Source organism: Micrasema longulum, unplaced genomic scaffold (assembly GCF_059751315.1).
Source record: "Micrasema longulum isolate JH-2025_06_02 unplaced genomic scaffold, ASM5975131v1 h1tg000444l, whole genome shotgun sequence".
NCBI classification, from domain to species: Eukaryota; Metazoa; Arthropoda; class Insecta; order Trichoptera; family Brachycentridae; genus Micrasema; species Micrasema longulum.
The window spans coordinates 564,645-583,171 of NW_028277643.1; the positions used below are offsets into that span (position 1 = coordinate 564,645).

The 18,527-nt window shown below is 30.7% G+C and overlaps 1 protein-coding gene across 2 annotated transcripts in view; it reads left to right on the plus strand.

Annotated features, from left to right (window-relative positions):
- The window catches only part of LOC148281518 (UNC93-like protein), a 226,336-nt gene that overhangs the window by 127,275 nt on the left and 80,534 nt on the right, over positions 1 to 18,527 (plus strand). For both annotated transcript variants that reach the window (XM_088226600.1, XM_088226599.1), the window contains exon 6: positions 80 to 195. In XM_088226600.1, the coding sequence (XP_088082726.1) occupies positions 80 to 195 (116 nt within the window). The remainder of the gene's footprint in view (positions 1 to 79; positions 196 to 18,527) is intronic.

The window sequence follows — 18,527 nt, forward strand, 5'->3', positions numbered from 1 at the left end:
TTTTCTGTTCATTAGTCTTATATTTTTTGCTTGATTTGATACTTTATACAATAACAAATAATGAATTATGGTTTTTCAGAATCCTAACCTCAATCCTCCTTCTTCATTCAAAAGAAATCTATTAGCCGGTATATTCTTGGCTTGTATGATCGGTGCAGTACTAAGTGTGGCCTTAGGAGTAGATCCCATCAAAAGGTAAGTTGAAAACTAAGTACATGAGTGCTTTTAAAGGTGAATAGAAACTTACATGTTCTTTATCTGAGCTCAGGAGATGCTTAACCAATACTAAACGATGCTTTGAAACGCTAGTAAAATATGTAATATTATTTATAACATTTTCTGTTCTGAATATTACTTTCAACTTTAAGCATACTCGTTCTTATCTGAAAAGATAAGAATGTTGTGGGAAAAGCTTTAAGCACATGTTATAAAAGCGATAATGTATTTTTAATGGACATAAAAAAAGTAAATATTATTTTACATAATATTTTATTCTGTTTTTTTAAAATAGTGTTCCTTTGACAATATTTTTAGTCAACACAATGTTTACAACAAATGCGTCAACAAAAAATGTATTTTCTTAAAAATATGATTGTCAGTGCGTATTCCACCGGTTCTCTACCTAACCAAATTAGACTTTTGGTGTAAATAAGAAATGATGTAATAACTAATATTTACATATAAATTATTAATTTAAAAATACATTTCCACTTATTTTTTTGACCAATTGGCGCTTTTACCCTCTAATGGGCACCTTCAGACTGGTGAATATTATATAGAGTGAAGGTACATTTAAAAATAAGTTGAAAAAGAAATAATACGCTATATTTTAATGAAACAGAGTGAGACAAATTATTGAAACATGTGTTGGCGGTGTACTTTAAGAGTAGATTCTATTCTATGAAAAAAAAATATTGTTTTATTACAATGTACAGGGTTCAACTAAGGGAGCTAATAAGGGTGAGTTTTTGAATTCTATCTGCTGATTTATTAAAATTCTATCGCTATTACTTTTTATCCTATTTATTTCTAAAATTTCTAATCCATCTAATTTTGACCTTTATGTCCTACATGTAAATTTTTTATGTTTTTTGATTTGTCAAAATTATGTTTTTATCTATTTTAATGTGATGCATAGTTTGATATATCGTTGTTTTATATATGTGAAGCTAAATTTTCTTTCTATATTGAATTGCTCTCCCGCTTTGTCCTATATATGAACCAGGACAAGTACATGAATTAACATATTAGCTCGGACTCGTATGGAGTGTTATCTCTTTATACTATATCTCAATAATTGTAACTTTGTTTTTATGATTTTTTTTACAATGGCTGCTTTACAAAACATCCAGGTTAATTTCGAGTGAAATACATTTTGAAATTTTCGAAAAATGTGACATCCAGTTATGATTTTTTTTAGTTTACAAAATGACTTTTTTTTTCTTATTTTAATATAACATTATTTTATTGGAAAGTCAACCGACAATAATAAAAGTATAAGTTAGCTTTAATTAATACATTTCACAAGGTCCAATTATGGATTTCCTCTTAATATTGGTGACAAACATTATCATGATCATCATTCCCTTTCTGCACCTAATGGTCCATAAGGCATTACATTGGTACACCAATCGCAGCGTATCTTGATCATTTTTGTTACATAAAGTTAAGGCGATCAGCCATTTTTGTCACAGCTTGTAATAATATTAGTATGTAAGTAAAATTTATTAAAAAAAAAAAATTAATAAAAAAAAAAAATACTATTGAATATCGATTGCACGGTTGCACATAATTGTATATTAGTAATATAGCTGACCATAAAGTGTACTTTTACTGTGTATGTAAGGTACACATATGTATAAAAGCTCTGGATTCAAGGCACAACATCATTACTCGAATTTGTTTATTAATTTATTTTTTTAAGTGATGTTACGATATAGTATTAATATCGATATGATTAAATTATGGACTGTAATATTAATATGTAATAGAAACTTAGGACAATCTATAACTTTAATTAATATTTTTTGCATAAACATGATGTCAGCCGTGTTCCTGCGAGTTTGAAGTGCTTTGATTTTACGTAAGTACCAACGTACATTATTTTGGGCCTGTATTCAGAGCAAACCGTCTAAAATTACGATACGATTCAAACTTTGATTGTGTAGATTTTATACGCTTAGTGTATTTTTTTATATTGAAGGCTTCAAATGGTATATGCAAACTTTAATTGACTTTCCGTCCGTATATGATAGAATATACAGAATCGGTAACTAAACTTTTGATAAAAAAAAGCGCTTAATTTATTTATTTAAAATAGAGATGCTTAAGTGTGACTGGACTAAAAAAAGGCTTGCATTATTTATATTGCTGTCTTATGCAAACTTACTACAATACAGTACAGTTTCATTTTGTTATAAGTTTAACTCTTAATAAGCGTTTGTTCAGTTTTCGGTGGTTAAGGCCTAAAATTCCAAACTTATTCCAAACTGTTTAAGTTATCTTTTTGAAAGTTTTGCATCCATGATTAATGAATCATCCCAATATTTACAATTCTGCGGGCTTAATCTGAATTTACATAATACAATCAAGTTTCCTTAAAGTTTACGCTCGAAATAGACAAGAAATTTGTCTTGAGAAAATAAAGCGTATATTGTTACCCCTGCAAACTAAAATGCGGTGTATCTAAAATTGTTGTTTTTTTTATTAATGATCTTTAATTGCCTCGTTGTTTACTGGTTAATATATTTGCCTTCTATGTAAGATGTCTTGAATTTTATTTCCGATATTATAGGCATGAATTATTTATTAAAAATACTGCTTTTATAGTACAATATTAGACTCTAGATGGGTACTTGGAGGCAAAAAACTAATAATACTTGAAGCATAAAACTAATAATGTTAGCAGTTTGCACTCACTTAAAAGCTTACAGAATTTCTCGCCAATTAATGTTCAGGTAACATTAGTCCAGAGCTTACTTCTTCCACTCCTTGACTACGCGGATGTATGTTATCCAGATGCTAACTCTGAATTGCTTGATAAGTTAGAACAATTGCAGAATATTTGCATTCGTCATATCTTTAATCTTCGCAAATTTGACCACATAACCGAGTATCGCACGCAACTACACTGGCTCAGTATCAGGCATAGAAGAAACATTCACATTCTATCACTTCTTCACAATATTTTAAATAATCCCACTTCGCCTGTTTATCTGAGAGAGCTCATCCAACCTCTTTCACAACACAGACTATCTCTTCGTTCTAGTAACGAGAAAACCCTTTTAATACCCTATCATCGCTCTAATTTTCTTGCCTCCTCTTTCGCAGTAGTAGCCGCTAGATTGTGGCATAATCTACCCACTAATGTTGGAGACGCCCCTTCTTTATTTACTTTTTTTTATTTACTTTAAATTTTTCGTTTATTTCTGTAAAAAATGATCGATTAGTATTGCGACAATGTAGTTCTCTATCCTATTTACCACACTCGGGCAATCACCGGTCCGTAGGACGTTTTGATCCTCCGACAATTTGATCATACCTAATTTTGTCGTCAACTCAAAACATCATACATGTGTGTGATTTTTATATTATTTTTCATTTAATGTGAGCAAAGAAGAAGGAATTAAAGAATCACAATTAAAATCAAATCAAATCATATTTATTTATTTATTTTATTTTATAAACATAAACGGCAAATCCGCCTTTTACAAACATTTAAAATATTAACATATTTGGCTTACTATAAATAATTTTTTTTTTTAAAAACATGAATTTCCTTTTACCCAAGATTTATAAAAAAAAGTGAAACTAAAAATTATACAAGATTTATATTTTAAAAAATAAACTAAAAATTATACATCATATTCAGTAGAAAGTTTAAATAATTAAGCATTCGACAGTAAAACAACAAGAAACTCATAAGCACTGTTTCACACAACTAGGCAAAGTGAACAAAAAACTGGATATATATAAATTATGAAATGCATGAATAAATAAATATAATAACCATTCACCACCTTTGAAAAAGTTCAAAACGTTTGCAAAGAGGAGTTTACTTTCTGTAATCTTTTCGCACTACAACTAAGATACTTAAAACCTTAATAGAGCGGTCTCATTGTAGTTCCAAATCCTTAATCAGATTAACAGTAGCTTCAAATCCAATTAAAATTAATTTGAGAAGTATGACAATACAAAGAAATGGTTATTTTAAAAATCACATGATTCTAGATTTTTGTTTTACTTACAAAAAATTGAGTTCATGGCATAAGCAATCGACCGAAAAAACATTTTGCGAAATGAATCGACCTTGGCAAATAAATGTTTGTCACAAGAGGTGCAATTGGCAGTTCGCAACGAAGTCCTGGTCCTGACCCTGATGTATGGGAGCGAAGTATGGACTTGGAAAAACAGGGATGAAAGTAGGATGAATGCTGTCGAAATGCGATCTTTCTAGCAAATATGTGGTAAAACTTTGTACGATAGATGCACAATTGTTGAGATCCGTACATTATTTAAGGCTGATACAAGCATTATTGACAAAATCAAGAAAGGAGCTCTGCGCTGGTTTAGACATGTAGAATGAATGTACAGCAAAAGAACGGCTAAGAATATTTACAATGCGAATGTTGATGGATGCAGAAATAGATGAAGACCGAGAAAGACATGACATGACTAAATCTAACAAATACTTGAAGATGGACATGTCAAAAGTCGGAATAATCAGCGCGCGTATGAATGTAGAAAAAGCGAGATCTGTATGTAAAGATAGAGTGTTTTGACGTTCTACTCTTTTTGCCTACCCTTACGGGGAAACGGCGTGATGGTTTGTTGTAATTTTGTTTTTCGTTTAGCCAAATTTTTACTTGTGACAGTTTTGTTTACAAGATTCTAAAGATTAAGCTTTGCCAAATATTTTTTTGTTACATGCTTAGCTAGCATATCACAATTTCAAAGGAAAACTACACGTATCAATCATGATACAAGTTAATTTACATAATGTAAGCGATAGCACTCTAAAATATTAGAAAACAAGACTGCCGCTACCTTTCGAATATTTTTAAAGTTGTGATCAAATTTTAAAGCTAAATGTGTCATGGCTAAATCGAAAAGACAAACTTCCAAACTTTCGTTAAAAATACAGCTTGGGTCTTATCTTTTGTAAGAAAAGAATTTTATTTCATGAGCAAAATGTACACTTTTGTTCGGTGAATTTTTTTCTGGCAGTCAAATTCAGGTGTCAAAAGATAACAAAAAAATGCACATGAACCAGAGTGGAATTTTGAAATTTAACGTTAAATATAATTAAAAGATATCGGAAAGATAAGTTATTTTAATGGATTAGGGAAGATAAGTGAAGTTAGGTAATTTGTTTTTGTTGATTGGTGAATCTTTGAAATAACACAGAACGTGTTAAAAAAAAAATAGTGTATCAGTTTTGTGGCTAAACATTGAAAAAATGTTCGTAAATATTTGTATATAACCCACTTACCGACTTTTATTTGTTTACCGGTTTCCAAAATGCAAATCCTACTATACACGTTTAATTAATACTGTCCTCATAAATAAAAAACAGATTTGCGACAAAATTGAGTTAAGTAGATAAGAAATTTCGAACAATGTGAAAAAAAAAAAAAGACTCTTGGAATAAAATCTTCTGCTTATATTGCTTTTTCAAATTTTAAAGATTACTTGCTATACTTGTTATTCCTTCTTTTTTTTTCCTTTTTCTCTGCTGCATTATGTTTTTATACTTTTTAACTACTTTTAATTACTTTTATTATATATGTAAATAAAATCAATATACTGCTGCTCTTACTATAATGTGTCATTAATTTTGAAGATGTTTTTTAAATTGACTTAAATTTACTGTCTTATATATCACTTAAAGATTCTTCTCATCGTTTCTTTGAATCCCTTAAAATAAATATGTGTATATTTATGTTTTTCCTTTTTTTAAAAAAAAAAATATTATTATTTTATTTTATTTTTACATCTGAGCATGTTTTTCATTCTTTATTTCAATTCTTAATTTTTAATTACTCTTACAATTTTTTTTCATTTTTAATATTATTTCCATTTGTAAATACTCACTACAAACTACAAACTTTAAAATATATTTTTTTTACTTAAATTTAAATTTTTAAACAACTTTCATTTATGTTTTTCTTTTTCCTTCTCTTTTTTATACTTTCCTAATTAACCTTACTTATAATTGCTTTATAATATGGAAACTTCACTGGTCCATTAAAATTAAGTCTTATTGTATAAAATATTAAACTTTGTTACTGTACTGTATGTTTCCTAAATAAAAGAAAAGAAAAAAATAAATAAAACAAAAAGCAAAAAAAAATATATTTCAGTACGAAACACCTATTAAATTTTAAATTTTTTATGAATGTATAAGCAAAAACACAGTATCTAGAGATAAAAAGGCAGAAACACGGCGTATGATAGGTATGATACATATAGATTTTTTGCTTAAAATCAATTGACATACTTTTTTGCTGACGGTTATTTTAGTTATTTAAAAATTGCGTTAAGTTGATAAATACTTAAAAGTGTCGTCAAAATATGACTTGCGAATTTGACACTAAAAAACAAACGTGGCTACCAGGGCGTGCGGTGAAGTTTTCGATTAGGAAGGCAGTCATTTGGTACTGGGTACATTAGGTAAAATTTGTGCCTACTTACTACTAACACAGAAATTCAAATTAGGCCCTTTAAAATAAACTATAAAGCATTTTTTTGCCATAATTTTAGTATAAAATAGTTATATGTCATAGTTTAATTTTATAATGCCATCGTGTCAACCGATTTAAGTGCTTAATTTGTTTTAAAATATTGACAATACATAGAAAATGAACCTGGATGTGTTTGTTAGGATTGGTTCCAAAAATATTCAAGATCTCTGTTTGGGCATGCGCGGACTTGCAAAATACTGTACTGACGTCCCACCCCAAAGGAACTAAAGCACTTGCGTAGTTCCATAATCCAGAAACAGACAAAGTGCGATAAATTTTATATTTTTTAACAATTTGCGCATAACTGCGCGGTCGAAATATTGTGTGTGGGGTTGTCGCAAATTTTTGGACGTTATCGATGAATGAACATTCTCAGATGGCTTTGATTAAAACAACAAGCCAATAATAAAAAAAATCTGTAGTTATTCAAAGAATTAGTTAATATACTCGTATACTGATTTTATTTTTTTAAAATCAATAGATACTGATTGTATAGAGGTCAATTTTTTGGGGAAGCATTGGTTCCATCCAATATATGAACGGACCGCACACGGTGGCTACCTCCATTGTAACTGAAACTGAGTAAATGGACTTTTTGTCTGTGGTCGATCCACATATAACCATTTAAGTATATGTACCTTTTAAACTATTTTCTTAGCAGAAATAAAGGATATGGTTTTGTTTAAACATAATAATATAAATATGTTAAATGACATAAGCCGTCGAAATAACAAAATAGCTCAACAATGGTGGTGGCTGGATATGGCCACGTTTGATTCATAGCGTCACGAATAAATAGCCGCCTTTTTTCTTATGAATACAGAATACACCTCTCATGTTTATTTATTATGTAGTTTAATTATTGTCCGGACGAAGCGTCGTGTACGTCTTGAAACCAGTAGGCGGCCTCCGTGGTGTAATGGTTAAGACTCTTGACTCACGCATGGAAGGTTTCGGGTTCGATTCCCGGGGAGAACTCATAAATTTTATTTTATTTTTTCAAGCCTGGGTATTCTGTATTGTAATTCACCTCTGTAATTGGGTCTCCAGGCCTGTTAATATGACCTGTCATTGGCTGATTTAAGCCACCTTAGGCCCTATGTAACATTCACCATTCTGCACCATGTTTGAACGTCCATGTTTTTTCTTCAGTTCTTCTAATTTCCATCGGTTGACATAGAAACGTCAGTAAGTGGGAACTTACTGATATTAATTGTAAATAAATTGTTTAAAGAAGCATAAGATATTCATATACCGTTTTTAAAGATTTTCCCTATATTTGTTGTTATCATTATTTTTTCTCCGCACCTAATGGTGCATTGGGCACTGAATTGGTTTACCAATCGTAGCGTATCTCGATCATTTTCATGGTAGGCAAATGTGCTGACCATTAGACCATGGGGCCGGCATATTTGTTATACCGGTCAATAAAAAAATAATGGTAATTAAGAGGGTAAATTCAAATAATATTCACAAAAAAAACATAAAAGTACTTTACTCGAGTTGAAATTGAAATTTTATGAAAATACAGCTGCTAATCAAACAAAAATTTTACATCCTCCGTTATCAATTTCACAGAGAATCTAAAAACACATTCCCTAAGCAGTTTATTCCAGTAATTATATCAAAATTCCGCAAAGCACCCACCGACCAACGGAAAATTTAATCGGCATAAATCCAGCGTTTATTATAAATTAATTTAAACCATTTTCAGCCGAAACTAATATGAAAATGTACCGTTTTATCTTTATGTGAATGTGTATCAGTGGAGTTGTATTAGAGTATAGATTTCTAAAAAGGTATCTAATCAGTACAACAATAATCACAATGACAATCAACTACTTATACGGTAAGTTTAATGGGCGTTTGTGTTCAGTAAATTTATTTCTTCTTCTTCTTTTCCACATCCGCTCCTAAGTGAAGCACGTGGACATCGCCAGTTGCCTCCAGGAGACCCTATCGCCAACCAGCACTCTCGCCTTCTCCCACGTCAACTCTGCGCCCCTTAGTTCCGCCGAGTAAAGTCGAAAGATCGTCATCGACGACCTAGGAATTTAGTATCTCGCACAATTCTAGGCCAGAAGGGCCGCTAAGTCTTTTGGTTTACCTGTTCTATGGGCATTACCACCATTAGGGTAAAGCAAGCAAAGAGTGCGCACTACACAAGAGAATGGATCGTGATTTATAAAAAAATACGTTTCATAACAATGCTGCATATTTAATCGGTTATCTATAAGTATAGCCTAAACTTTCAATCAAATTGTCTTTTACATTAAATATTATATATTTTAAAAAACAAAACTAGTTGTGCGTTCTCTTGCATATTATAATAAGAAAAAGTACTTGAAAACACTTTTTTTATATTTTTTTATTACTTTTAGTATTATCACAGTATTTTGAGTGACAAGGACTGGATTCAACCCCCTTGGGAGATAGTAATATTGATATATTACAACACAGATCCGGAAAATTTCAAATATTTAAATATAGGAGTCTAGGCATTTACAGGATTCATGACCTGTAAGGATCTAGCTTACTTAAACCACCCAATATCAGATCATAAGCTAAATAAATGTTTAGACTCCTAGATATTTTCTTCTTTATTTGTTCTTCATCTCTGTTTTAATATGTTAACTATTAGTATTGTTCACTTAATAACTATGTTTTTTTTTTGTTTATCAAATAATTGTATTTTTATATGATTATTGCTTGGTTTTTTTATTATTCAAAATGTATTAAAATAAAAATTGCGCATTTTTGGTGGCTTAACCCTACAACACAAACTAAATAAATAACTTTAAACTGAATGTATGAGGAACTTGTTAATTTTATGGGGGAAAATATAGAATTAAAAAATCCTATTAGAACTGATGGGTTAAAAAAAAATGCAAATTTTATAAATTGCAAATCAAAATATAATTGCATGATTAAGACGTAATTCTCGATTGATACTGAAGAATCCCGAATGGATAATTCAAATAAAAGCAAATATTTTTTGCGTCCAATATGTTTTAATTCATTTAAATTATTTTTTTTGCACCACAACAGGCCAGGAGGTTCAGCACAGGATATCCAGGTTTGAGCAAATTTTTTTTTTTTTTTTGTGTTCTCACCGGGAATTGACTCCAGGACCTTCCGTGCGTGAGTCGTGGGTTTTAGCCAATACACCACGGAGGCCACCAATGAGTATTATGAACCTCCTATTTTCGTTCAAATATTTTTTTTCCACGTCTATAAATGGTCTCCCTAACAATGTAAGTAGACCTCACATTGAGTTTCTGACAGCAATTATTCCTGATCATTAAAGTTATTTTACTCCTTTGGCACAAACTGTGCTTTGATTGCTGTCATGGCGAAATTTCTCAAAATATATCAAGTCTACTTAGACTTGACAGGGAACAAAATAATCCCCTTTCTAAAAAAAGATACCTACGATAAATTCTTATTCGAGTTGAGGCTGATATTTTCACACAAAAAATAATATGTCTAACATATTACAACTAAAAACATTTGAGCGTAGTTGTGCAGAAAACAGCAAGTCCATATTGTTTTAAAAAGGGGATAATGGTTTTATCGGGTTCAGGAAGGTCAATTCTATGTTCTGCTAAAAACGGAAAGGCAGCGTTAGTACAAAAAAAACCGTAAAAATCACCTTCCGAAAATGATGAAAGTGATATTCTTCATGATTTCTAAATCTCACAACAATGAATGTCATCTCATATATACTCATCATAGAGATTGTATGAGGTGTTAGATCGGTCTGTTTTCTGCAAAATGCATATTTTAGGTTAAAACACTTCATCAAAATTGCTATAAAATTATTTTAAATGGTTTTATAACAAATAAAGTGATTCTTTACAATATGAAAATATCTTTTTTTTTACATTTTTAAAGTAATAAGGGTCCACAAAATACTGTCTAGCAAAATATTGTAAATTTGTAATTTTAAATTCCCGCAAAAACGGTCATTGCATTGGCCACGCCCCTAATTAGTCACAATTCATGTTTATTTTCAACATTGTTCCTGACCGATCATATTTTTTAAGAACATCATCACGAATCTTGAGGTCACAACTATCAATGTAAAACATGTCGCGTTTTTCGAGTGATATATTTTTTTGTAATTTCTTTTTTAAAGTTATAAATGAAAACATTTCTCCACAATATCCATACAGATTTTGTCAATACAATTCATCATTCTTAATCCATTTCTGATATTTGTATTAATATTCGCAGTATATGATATTTCTCTATTAAGTACCCTTATATAAATATAAAATAATATGATCAATACACATACTCGTACATGAGAGTTTTACTAGGACGGGCTGTTTTTTGCAAAATGCACACCTTAGGTTGCGTGGTCAGCCAAATCTTAAAAATCACTTAAACTTATGAAATACATAATTGAATGTATATTTATTTTTTATATTTTGTATTAATAAATTTCATAAAAGGTACATATTTTAATGAAATCCTATACATATCTACTTTTACACATCTAGTAAATGTTATTACTGTAACTCTCCAAAAAAAGAGACTAACTCTTGTGCTTGGAGAGCGACTTACACTGTTGTAGTTGTTTATTTATAAGAGTTTATATAATTTTAAATACGATAACATGAGAAAAAAAAAACATACAATATGTAAAGAAAAAACAAAAAACAATAATACATTCACACTAATTAAAATTTAATGTAGTTTTTACACCGTATAAAAAAATTTCCTTAGATTTACGTTAAATTTATTTATTGATATATTATTTTTAATAGTTTTTAGTTCGTTGGGAAGATTATTATAATTTTGTACACCTTTAAAGACAAAGTTATTTTGACCATGACTTGTGTGGAATATAAAAATTTTAATATTATGTTGGTATCTAAGTGACGTATTTTTTCTTTTTTTTTTTGTTTTTTTGCACCACAACAGGCCAGGAGGCCCAATTACAGTGGTGAATTACATCACAGAACACCCAGGCTTGATGAAAATCACATTTTAATGCATGTGTTTCTAATCGGGAATCGAAACCGGAACCTTTTGTGTGTGAGTCAAGCGTCTTGACTACTACACCACGGAGGCCACCAAATTATTTTATTTTTTCTTTATACATTTGTATAATATAATTTATTTTATAAAGAGTGTCTACTGTATGAACCTTAAATATTTCATATAAACAATGCAGTGCTCCATGGGTGCAAAAAGGAAATGATTATGATGATAATAAAAAACAATATAAATGTAGTTGGATCATTCACCTCAAGGGCCTTAAGGACGCTACACAATAAATAAATATCCTAGTACGTTTTACAGCTACGGAGCGCATGGACAGTTGGGATTCTAGTTCCGCGTTTCCAAGTGAGATAAATTTTAACTATAACAGATAGGAGCCTGATTACAGCACGTCTTGCCGCTACAAAGCGCATGAACGGTAGGAAATCCAGTCCCTATTTACACATTTAAAAAATTGGCAAAGGAATTTAGTGTATTTATGAAATTCAAAAAAAATAATGATAATATATATAATAAAAAGGAGTAAGGTTACAACACGTCTTGCAGCTACTAAGCACATGGACGGTTGGAATTTTAGACCCCATTTTATTTTATAGTTGATGACATTTATATATGAAAGCTAGAAGACCAATCGTCGTCTTGCTAAAAGCGCATGAACGAGTTTAATTCCAGCAAGTAAAAATGATATCAATAAATTTACAAAGCATAAACGTAAACAAAGTATTAAATTTGTCAAGTATTCATGCTAAGAAGAAAGCAATAAAAAACTAAATAAATAAAGCACTGTTTTAACATTATGTTTTATAAATTAAAGATAGATTTCTGAGAAGTAACTTTTGTAGATAATAGGTAGATACCGTCGCCATGTGGCCTACTAGTTACTTGATAATTCCTGGAAGATGTTTGATGCACATGTGTCGTTACAAAGGGATGATGCATATCGTTTCAATGACTTTGGTTCGTATTGTTTTGTTTTATGAGACATAACTTTCCTGCTGTTCAATTGACTTTTTTACATTTTTATTAGACAAACGCGTGTATAGTTTGATTTATTATTTTGTAAATTATTAAAAAGTAGGCGTTTAAGAAAGTATCTATCTATCAATCGTTAATTCACTTTTAGTAGCACAGTTGTGTGTTTTTTATTTTTTTATTTAATTCAATATATATTACAAATACATCGTTAACAAAAAAAAATTTCTTTTACAATAGGTACATTCAATAACATTTCCTTTTTATTTATGGATGCAGCCACTCCAATTGCCCACAGTCACGTTCCGGAGTGTCAGTTTATTATTTATTTTACACACAACAGTAGTACTTACTTTCACAGTAATTGTCCAGTCTCGTAAAAATATTATAGGTGTAATTATGGCGGGTAGTGTTCCAGATAGTTAAATTTGAATACTTTTGTGTCAAAAGTTGATGCATTCTTAAACGGTTTTAATGGATTCATATAAAGTTTTATGATTTTTAAGTTACAGTTGCACTATTGTTCAAAATTTTCCGTTGTCCATTATTTGTCCCGTATTTTGGTAAGGATAAAGTGTAAAACAATGCTGTTAAATAAATAGTCTTCTTTTTTCCACAGTTGTCTAAAGCATAACTACAAATTAACGTCTTTTAAACACTAATTCAATGTTTTCTTATAGTCAAAAACATATTTTCAAATATTAAGCTACAGTTGGAGAGCAACGATATTTTACGCCCAGCCCGTACGGTGGCTGAGCGCGAACTACAATATTAACAGAGATGCAGAACAGTTAAGAGATAGGAACATGCATGTCTAGGCATTACGGAGCTTATGACCTGTCATTGGCGGTATTAACTCATTCATGACGAGAGTTACATATGGAACTCACAAAAGCATTGGAATTTGTTCCGTCATAATAGTGAATTGTCTTGTGATAATAATAAAGCCGTCAATAAATATTTATAAGCAAGAGGTCATGGGTTCGATTCCCGGCATGGTTGACATGAAATATTCATGAAAAAGGGTGTATTTACAGTAGAATATTTCATAGTTCCTAAACTGGCACCTGAAGACTGATCATCCTGCTTTCATGTAACAAAAAATGGTCAAGGTACGCTGAGTTTGGTGTACTAATGCAATGCCCTATGCATCATTAAATGCGGAGAAAGAATGACAATGAAAATTCAATGCATTATTTAAAATAAAGAACAATATTTTGAGAATGTCCAAACTTTTGTAGACAGTGACTGGATTCGACTCCCTTCAACATCAACATAAAATGACTAGACAATATTAAATTTCTAATGTAACCCTAACGGGTTTTTTAAAATTGTAAATAAATAAAATAAAAAAAACAGATGAAATAACTGAAGGAATAGAGATGTTTAAATATAGTCAGAATAGTGAATGTTACACAGTGTGTAAAGTGGCCACTAAAACCAGCCATTGATAGGTCATAAGCCCTGTAGATGCCTAGACTTCTATATTACCTTCTCTTTAATGTTCTTCATCTCTGTTGTAATATGTTGATTAAATAAAGAATTTCGCTTTTAATTTAATTGATACATATTGAATGAAAATTGATAATGATAAACAGCTACACTACTATGGTTAAAAACATAATAAAAAAAAACAACACTTACGGGTAAAAGATGCCTGTTAAGATAAATAAAAAAATGCTAGATTTATTTTCGTGTTAAATATTTCATAAAATCTAATTTCTTGAATTCGAAAGACGTGAATAAAACTGTTTTTATTGTATTTTCTTTCTAAAGACGTTTATATCAAGATAATATTCAAATACCGTTGATTTTCTTAATGTAATTCTCAATCACGAATATTTTTAAAGCCGTCGAAGAAACGTTTTTACTTCGTGTACCAAAAAATTAACAAAATACGCTATGATTGGTGTTCCAATGCAGTGTCCCGCGCACCATTAGATGTGAAAGAGGGAATGATAATAATGATAATAATTATTTGCATTCATATATTATGTAGATTTAAAATTTTAGTTACCGTGAATTATCCACTTGTGACAACGGAGCTGGGCTAAAATTTAAGTAATTATAATAATAAAAATACTAAATAATTGTATTTCACTTTCATTCATATTTTTTTACCAGTGACCGGGTTTCATCGTAACCGACATCGTCAGACTGGTGGGAGACTAAACTAATATTATACATAACATAGAAATAACATAGAAATTCGTTTAGTCTCCCACCAGTCTGACGATGTCGGTTACGACGAAACCCGGTCACTGGTAAAAAAATTATAAATAAAAGTAGAATAAAACTAAATATTATTTTTAATTATTATAATTTAAAATGCAGTTCCACCAAGAAATGTCAGTAGAAAAACTCAATATATTAAAATTTCAGTGTTGAAAAAATTGTTTTTTTTACGAAACATTAAAAAAAAGGAGGTTATGAACCATAAAACCGATAGTGTTTAATGCATGTTTTTTTTAATGTTACGCAGTGTGTAAAGTGGCCACTTAAATTAGCTAACGGCAGATTAAAAGCCTTGTAAATGTCTAGACTTCTAAATCCCCTTCTCCCAAATATTCTCCGTCTCTGTTGTAATATGTTAATATTTTTAATCCTTTTAAAACTTAATTATTACATCATCATTTTGGACCGCGCGACGCCCACTCAGATTAATAAACAAAAAGTTTTTTAATCAAATGAATCTATTGTTCTTGTTTACTTACAATAAATTCAGTTAAGTTTAAACTTTTAATTGATTCTGAAATTGAAATGACAATAACATCTATAATTACAAATCTTCAGCGCTGAACTGTAAAATTCCTAAATATTATTTCGCTTTTCATAAAAACATACCGGGCCATGATACTTTTTTAAATTACTTAGTTGAACATTTGAATATAATAAATCAACAGTATTTTTTGTTTATCCAAATATTTGTAGACAAGGCTGAATTTTGCTTCCTAGGGAGAGTTATTTAGAGTGAAGTTTATTGTTACAGAGATGGAAATATAATTAGAAGGGGATATGGAAGTCTAAACATTTGCAAAATTTTTGGTGTGGCATTCGCTGGTTAAAGTGCCCACTTTACTCACTGTGTAACATTCAATCAGATGAATTTCACAGACATCATTAAAGGTTTCAGCTCTTTTACTTCACCAAAGTAAAAAAATAGGCAAAACTTAGTAGAATTTCAATGATAATAGATGAATATAAATTATTTCTGATACAGTACGTCAAATATATTTTCATCGATCATGAAATTAATCACCATCATCATCATTCACTTTGCACGCCTAATGGTGCTTGATCATTTTTGTTACATGAAGGTAAGATGATCAGTATTACGCTTCGGGTGCCTGTCCATGGACTATGAAATATTCTAGTGTAAAAACGCCTTTTCAATAAATATTTCATGTCAAACATGTCGGGAATCGAACCCGAGACCACTTGCATGGTAGGCGATCGTGCAAAAATTAAATCAGTAATATTTATTATTATTCTCAACTAACAGGATAATGTGTGGCTAAATGGTGGATTTTTGCGACTGGCAATCGCGTACGGTTAACAAAGTTTATATTACCAATAACATAGGAGTATCTGGTGTTAACTAGTTTCAAAATTCATTTTAAATTATATATTTACATTACTCACTTACGTTTTTCAAATATTTATTGATAGTATAATTACATGTTTTTATTAAAAACACTTTGAATACTCTTGCAAGCCCTTTTCTTTTTAAATACAACTAACTCATTCTAGAACAGTTACAATTGATAAAATTATCAGATATAAAGATTTATAGTTATACATAATTAAAACAAAAACGGACAAATCTCGGTAACTTTTTAAGCAACGAATTATATTAAATTATATTATTTAACATTAGCTCACATGAGTCAAAAATTTGTTGAGAAATAGTTTAAGGAATGATTTTTTTTTTCGAAATATGATTATTATTGGTAGAGTGATAAGAAATTAATTTAAAGTGAATAGGCAGAAGGTTATATTGAGTAGAAGCAATGCAAAGGAGTGACCTCAATCCAAATTTAGAGGAGTGTACGGAAGGATAATGGGTACAGATACGAGATCGTGTACGATAGTTATGTACATCTTTGATACAATTTTAAATCAATCATGTATTTTTAATTTAACAAAGTAAAATTAATAAATTAAAAAAATTGATTGTACATGATAAACATTTAAGTATATGATGTTATAACTTATATTTAAATAAAAGTGTTTAATTTAAAAATACTTAATACACTTTCACTTATTTATTTGACCAATTAGCGCTTTCTGTAGGAAAAATACATTTTTCTGGTAGGTACTTATTATATTAAGGAAGATATTTGGTACAATCAACCAAAACGGAGTGGGGAAGAGCCGGTTTAATCATGAATTAGAGGCACTATATAGTGAACCTAAAATTGCACAATTCATAAAAATAGGAAGATTCCAATATTTGTTCCATGTGAACAGAATGAATGATAATCGAACCTCAAAAAAAAATATTTATACTTCTCCGGAAGGCAGACAAAGCAGAGGTAGGCCAAAATGAAGATGGTCGAACAATGTGAAAAGTTTCATTAGAGCAATTGGCCTGACGAACTGAAGAAGAGCCGCAGGGTGCAGGGAGGAATGGAGACAGATTCTGGAGGAGGTCAGGGCCCACAACGGGCTGAAGCGCCATTGATGATGATAAGGTACTTAGTAAACAATAATTTTGTTCACTATGTCCTCGTAGCAACAAGTAGCAACGAGTAGGATTTAATAAAAGCCTTCACAGTAACGTAAGCATTACCACATGTTGCACCGGTCCGACGCCGGCCTTCTGCCGGAGTCAGGCGATTGTCTGCGGAAAACTACGAAAACTTTCATCAATTAGTTCTTAACAATGTTTTTTTTTAATGTTCCCACTATGCATTCAACTCTATTAAAGTAGGGTCGCATTGAGTCACATCTTGCTGGAGGGTGTGATTCTATAAAATGCTGCGAACGCCCAGTTGCATTCCACCGGCAACACTACTGACTTGTCCAACTCGTTAGCGTCCACGTCACAAACCGTGGCCTATGGGATCACACTCATAACGGTGTGATTACAGCAGATAACGAGAAGATGAAAGGTGAGTTTGTGGCGCCTCCAAACCAGAACTAACCAGCTAAGGAAAAGTAATTCAGACAAAAAAATCCACCAGAGAAGGCAACGGAAAACCACGCCGGTCATCTTTTCCCAGGAATCACTATGGCTAGTACATCCAACAAGCAGTTTTCCTGGCCTCGGAGTAGCACAGGACCAAGACGTTTTTGCTGTAGTGATCGCCAACGTCAGGGGGACCTGATAAGGTACCGCAAGAAAAAGAAGAAAGTGAATAGGTAAAGCGTCGGCTTCCAAAACACATTTGAAATTTATGAATTTCTTTACAAAAAATTGAAAGACGGGGTCTTCAAAAATAGAACAAAATTGAATACCTCTGATTTAATCAAACCCACTTGAATTTAGCAAGAGAGTGCTCCATGATAATATTTTTTTATATCAAAAACAAAATAATCGATCTTTTTTAATATTTTTTTTTTTATAGTTATTTATTTTTACAAAAATATTTTTTTCAAGACGCGTTTCTTACTATGTACAATACTGTGGTATTTCATACTGGAGAAACGAGAAGTTTGTTTGTGTTGTATAATATACCCGTTAAATTAAAAATGTTCCCATGGGAAATATAACAAGAATTCATTATTTGTTTGACATAGAAAACTATTAATAAAATATAAATTCCCAATGGTTTGGAGGCAAAACCATTTCTCTTAATA